At 40.6% G+C, this 6608-nt stretch overlaps 1 protein-coding gene across 1 annotated transcript; it reads right to left on the reverse strand.

Annotated features, from left to right (window-relative positions):
- Positions 1-474: 474 nt before the first annotated feature.
- On the reverse strand, positions 475-2886 carry c22h5orf24 (chromosome 22 C5orf24 homolog). The gene is made up of 2 exons (XM_067375529.1): positions 2291-2886; positions 475-880 (listed from the first exon to the last, which is right to left on the reverse strand). Exons 1-2 carry the CDS (start codon positions 2884-2886, stop codon positions 688-690), a joined length of 789 nt encoding a protein of 262 aa, XP_067231630.1. The 3' UTR covers positions 475-687.
- Between the last annotated feature and the right edge of the window lie 3722 nt (positions 2887-6608).

The raw sequence follows: 6608 nt of genomic DNA on the forward strand, positions 1-6608 counted from the left end.
GAAAAAAACAGACTTTGATGTCAAAACATACACTCTATATAAGAAACTAAATGATATCAGTTTGTACACCATATTTATTTTATGTTATTAGCCTATTTTATAATTTGTTTATTTTCATCACTTCAGTAAAATCAAATCAAATGCTTTGTATCGAAATAAACATCAATGAGATTTCCTTGATTGTAGTTACATTTTAATAAAACATTCACAAACATTCGTATTCTAACTGTATTACAAAGTAAATGAAAGAGAAAATGAAAAGCCCACATCACTGATTATGTGAATATAACAAATATTAATAACATAAACCTGTTCTGAATGTCATACACTGCTACTGACAGGCTACACTTACTACTGAATCAGTGTGATATTAACCAATAAGAACATTTCACGTCACTTGACAGCATTCCCACACGTCATCAGAGCCGGGAGAGTAAATACAGTACAAAAGGAACTATTACAAGATGTGTGATGATTGACAGGTGTGATTAAGATGATCATGACAGAAAGCTGCTGAAGGTCTTTGGTGGAGTGCTGGAGTGATGGACAACACCAATGGAGATATTGCACTCTTCATTATCGTGTAAATCAAGCCTAACAACAACCCAACATGACATGCAGTGACATTCAGAGCGATCACATGTGCTGAACTCAGTGTCAGAACCGTGTCCATCAAAGCACACGGACTCATGAGTAGGACGGGAGAGCGCTGTGCAGCGGTAAGGTCAGGCCGCTCCGGGACGGACTGCCATCCGGACACACGGCAGCCGGGGAGAAGCCCTCGGACGGCATGACGGCGACTGGAGGAGGAGTTTTTTGGTGTCGGATGGGGAATCCGCTGAGGAGGAACTGCGGAGCTTGGAGCAACATTTTTGGTGTTCTAGACCAGAAGAAACAGACATGATTCATCAAACAAATCTGAGAACAAAAGTTTTCACAGTGAAACATGCAGCCCTGCGCTAAAGGCCTGATGTACTGTTTCATTTCGGGTTAAAAATAAGTTCAAAATGCGTGAGCAGCGATTATACTGCACATCACGACGCCGGTGTTCAGGTGAATATGTAGATATGTGCTGCACACTTTCCCCTCAATAACAGATGAACACAAATGAGAAAACAGCAGTTCAGAAAGCATCAGATCACAGTGAAGTGGAAATGTTTGCGATTCAGTCACGTCACGGTTATTTATACAGTAGATCGATTTACAGCAGCAGCTTTGACCTCGACTGAAGAAATAAACCGGAGAAGATTTACACCTCGAGGAAGGCGGAGCCTCAGAGCCACACCCACCTGTTACATCATCACCACGGACCAATGGGAGTTCAGAGGTGTTTCTCTTTGACAAGCTGTTTCAAACTCAGTTTTGGCCTGATTTTGTTTGAAATGACATCACACCAATTTGTTTTTCCGTTTTCGCTTGAAAAACGAACATTACGTCAGAACTTTCACAGCCATGTTGTTTTGAACTTTCTACAGTGATGTTTGGCCGAAAGTTCCCGCTTTTCTTTTCCTGATCAAAATCACATTCATCATTGCTCATCGTTGCTCAATCCAGTCATTCCAACAGAAATCTGTTTTGTGTTTTGTTTTTCGGCTCAGCACAAACTCCGCCCACAGGCCGAATCTAAAGATTTCATTGGTCGTGTGGATCACAGTGCTGATTTCCTACAACAAACACTAAACCCTAATCTTAACCAATGGGATTGGCCGCAGGACGGGTTTGCAATGAACTGGTTTGGGTGAAAAAAATTTTATATGAGCAATATGAATAAAGAGCGCTCAGACACGTCTGTTGAGATTATTATTATCACATGTAACGAGTGGAGGATCGGACCTGGTATTCCTTACATCACAACGCAGACTGGATTTCAGTGACGTCACATATTCACACTACTGCGATCTGAACACTGCTGATACTCTCTTCAGGCGTATTATATTTGCGTTACACAGAAGGCAGAACAGATTAAAGGGATAGTTCACCCGAAAATGAAGATTATCCCATGAGTCATAAATATGGATATTTTTCTCACAAAAACCCATCACTTCTCTTCAGAATCCTTTATTAACCCCCTGGAGTCGTGTGGATTACTTTCATGATGGATGGATGTGCTTTTTTGGGCTTCAAAATCTCAACCCTCATTCACTCCCATTATAAAGCCTGGAAGAGCCCAAATATTTTTTTATATAACTCATATAGTCATATACACCTAGGATGGCTTGAGGACGAGTAAACCATGGGATAATTTCATTTTTGGTAAAGTTAAGGTAATCAGAGAAGGAAAGTGGTTTACTCTGCAGCCGTCTCCTCCTTCAGCGCCGCGTCACACGCCGCGGGTTTGTTCATGATGCTGTAGGGGAAGGCGGCTCCGCTGCAGGCGCTGTAGCTCAGCTTCCCCAGGCGAGACGGGCTCTTTATGCTGCCGGGCGGCCGACCGGGACTCACTTTATAGCCCGCGGCCTTGGTGGTTCCCGGCGGCCGGCCCGGACTGGTCTTGAACCCGGCGGCCTTGGTGGTGCCCAGCGGTCTGCCCGTGCTGGTTCTGTAACCGGCGGATTTGGTGGTTCCGGCCGGCCGGCCGCGTTTCCCAGACCTCCCGGACGCTCCCTTCTTTTTAGAGTCCCCGCTTTTGTGGTTTCCCTGAGCGCCCGCGGGCCCCTGCGGCAGACGCGGCTCCTCGCGGCACGAGGAGGGTTTGAGGACGGCCGGGGCCGGCGGCGGCAGGTAGGCGAAGCACATCTGTCGAGAGCGCTGAGGAGGGGGCGACTGATAGAACTTGGTGGGACACAAATCAAAGTGGCTGGGCGAGAGTCTGCCATCCTCCGCTAAACACGAGGGCCTGCCGTCCACGCAGTACTCGCCGCTGCCGCCGGACACCTGACGCATCATCTTCTGCTGACACAGAGACACACGTATAACCATGAGTCTGTTCCTGTGTGTTAAAGACTCCATGAAACCGCTGTATGGGGCAATCTATTTCCTGTTGAAACAGGAAGCTAGGGACGGGCGCATCGACTCGTTCCCTGTTTTAAAAAAGCAGCCAGTAGGCTTTAGTTTATGTCACAGTCGTGAAGCGTGATTTGCTGATTGCCAGTCCAATTAGATTTTTTGCTGAGGGCGAGATGAGTCGTCAGTGATTATTAAAGGGTTAGTTCAGCTGAAAATTTTATTTCAGTCATTAATTACTATAATAAGATATTTCTGATGAAATATGAGCTTGTTCTCTACTCTCCATTGACAGCTACGCAACAGACTATAAGCACGGTTACTTCCTGGTTGTTGTTAAGCCAGCTCGTATTTCCAGTGAACTGTTAGCTGTTCATTCTGTACACCGACACAAAACCATTAATGGTTGACTTTTTAATGTTGTATTCATATTGTAATGCATTTATCACATTTACCTAATTTGCCAATAAACCAGTTTTATTGATTGCAATTAAAAACGCAGTGTCTGTAATTAGACACACACGCATTATTTTCTCCAGCACTTCAAATGTTATTTTTAATGTGATGACCACAAACATTATTTGATCATCCTTCTGAGATTGTCTCCATTGTAAAACCGAACATTTAAAAATGTAGGAAATTCAACATTTGATAGAAAACACTTAATTTATTACACTTAAATTTATTTTTTTATTAAAAATAAAAAAGACAATAATTACCACTTTAACCAGCAGGTGGCGGCAGAGTAGCATTTATTTGTGCATATATCAGCCATTTCCTCTAATCGTTTTTCACTTTGCTTTTGACTAAATATTAAACATTATAAAATAACTAGGTTTAAAAATACATTTTGTCTGTGTGAAGTATGAAATACTCAAAACATCTCATGAAAAACAATAACTTTTCTTGTGAATTAATCACAGAGAAAGCGAGCGCCGCGTTTTCCCTTTGTAATAACAGTCAGTGCAGCGCAAGATCAAAGATTTGTAAATCACTTGTAAAAACACACATTTTATTCATTTAATCTAACTAAAGTGCACAATAAATATTTTATTTTTTAAAGCTTTTTTCACATAAAAGTGTGAAAACTGATGGTCGAATTGAATTTAGCTGAGGAGGAACACTGAGGAACGTCTTTATTTATTTATTTTTTATGCCGTTTTACGTTTGAATAACTAAATTAACACTATGCCTGACTATTTAAGTGACTATATTCTGATTATTACACTACTGATGCTCAACACACCAGCACATGACTCTCACCGGAACTTTTCCAGCTGGCTTACATTAATGCGGAAGTTCTAAAGAACGCTCCGTGCATATAGTCCACTACAACTTTAGTTCATAAAGAGACCGTAAAACGAATCTGTATGAATCGAGTGGTTTAGTCCACGAGAATGAATCTCACTGGTTCTCATACGTCAAGCGAACATGAGCTTTCGTTCACCACACCTGATGAATGTTTATATGTGAATAAAGCCTACATTAATCTGTTCGGCATATGAAGTGATTGAGTCTCTTCAGGAAATCTGAACTAAACTATCAAAGTGTCAAAAGTGTATATAGTTGCCTAGCTGTCAATGGAGGGACAGAAATAGCTCAAATTTGATGAACTCTTTCTTCACCTTTGACAGAGTTTTCAGTGTTATATGGTAGGGGGCGCTGTTACGCATCTTCTGAAAGAGTACTGAATCTCCGGATCAAAGCACAGGCGAAGAAACAGCAGAAACAAGCGATAGCATATATAATCATATGCATATTTAAAATAAAGCCATAATTAACATTAAACAGCGTAAAAATCAAAATGGCCTAACGTTACTGAATGCTGACTGAGGATAAAACACGATTTTCTCTTCTTTTTTTTTGGCTCAAAATGTTGCTCTGTTCTTTTTTTTTGATAAATTGCATTTTCAGATGTTCATACAATAAAATATTCTGGGGTCCGTGAAACGGGAAAATGATAATAAATCCTGGTGGGAAAGAGTTAAAAATATATTAATTTGTGTTCTGAAGATGAACGAAGGTCTTACGGGTGTGGAACGGCATGAGGGTGAGTAATTAATGACATTATTTTCATTTTTGAGTGAACTAACCCTTTAACCCATTCACACCAAGAACTTTAACGATAACGGATGTTATCGTTCTGTTTATTATTAGCACTGCAGTTTTGGCGTCTGTCGCTCGAGCTCTTTAAAGCAAGATGGATTCTGATTGGCTGTCAATATTTTTATGATTCATCATCTGGAAAAAAAATAGTTCTGAAAGTGATTCCAGTGATATTATTCTGTGCAGTTTTCGTTATAGTTGTGGTGCGGATGATAATGAAAACGTTATTGTTATCGTTATCAATCTTGGTGTGAACGGACCTTTATAATGTATTTTCCTAGAAGCTACTTTTGATAATCAGTCTGTTTTTCCTAATTTATTTAAATGCATATATAAAGTAAATTGTAAAAATGTTCAACTTTCAGGATGACTTGATGAAGCTCAGTGAATTTTGATTTCATGGGGTCTTCAAGTGTTCGCTTTAAACTCTTTCAGACAACAGCTGGCATGCAAGTGCTCATCTTCATTAAATATGTGTGTGAAAGCATAGCTTCTGTTTCACAAGGTCTATAATAGTTCATAAAGACAGATCATGCATCAGTCAGGGCTATATGAGCATGCATAGCGTTAAATGCGATATATTACACGATAAAGGCACACAACTGTCATCTGCACACATGACAAAGCCTCTATTGTTGTCCTCTATGTGTCTGACAAATAACATTCTCAAAGTAAAAGACGCATTTGATTTGACGAAACACACATCTCAGTCCATGCAAACTCACAGAAACATCATTTGTTTGTAAAGAGACGATGAATGACTGTACCTCGCTTTAATGTCGACAGTGAACGGAAAGGGTTAAATGTGACATTTCTGTCCCATTTTGGTGCTACGGGTGAATTTTGACTGATTAGGATCGAATAAAATCAAAGAGATTGACGTTCACCTTGATGTTCAGAAAATGTGTCAAAGCTTTCTTCCTAATTTTAAGAGATGCTTTAGAAACGAGCGTCAGCCATTGATATTAAATATTAAGAAATGAAAGAGAAGTGCGCATGCGCACTGAGTGCTGCGCGCAGCGGTGGAGCTGCATTCAAAGCGGTGGAGTTCAATTAATCTCGCACGAACGGAGATAAATAATGCTCAATCTGTTTTAACTCTTCACTGTGTTTTCAGTTCAGCGTCTGTAAGTGTCTGTCATTATTCAGAGCAGCTGACGCGGACTCTGACGACACGCGGAGGGCGTTACTTTCCTCAGCGCTGGGCAGGACGGACCAATCACAGCCGCCGGTGATTTACCGGATGCAGCATTGAATAATAGTGCATTCCTGATTCCGTTTTGATTGACAGGTGTCAATCCTTGAACTCAACAAATCAAGCCGTGCACATCATCATTGTGTTGAATTCATCTTGAATCAGAATATCTTCTCTTCGGTGATGATGAGGGCGGGGCAACCTGTCACTCACATGAGATCCACCAATAGCAAACCACAACCATCGTCATAAATGTGTAAAATATATATATGTTAATATCTTTATCTTAACGCTTACATGTAACAAACTTCTGTAGTTATTTTCTCTGAAACATGTTTATTTTGAGAAATATCTGTTTTTATCT

The sequence above is a fragment of the Chanodichthys erythropterus genome, chromosome 22, assembly GCF_024489055.1.
Source record: "Chanodichthys erythropterus isolate Z2021 chromosome 22, ASM2448905v1, whole genome shotgun sequence".
Classification (NCBI taxonomy): Eukaryota; Metazoa; Chordata; class Actinopteri; order Cypriniformes; family Xenocyprididae; genus Chanodichthys; species Chanodichthys erythropterus.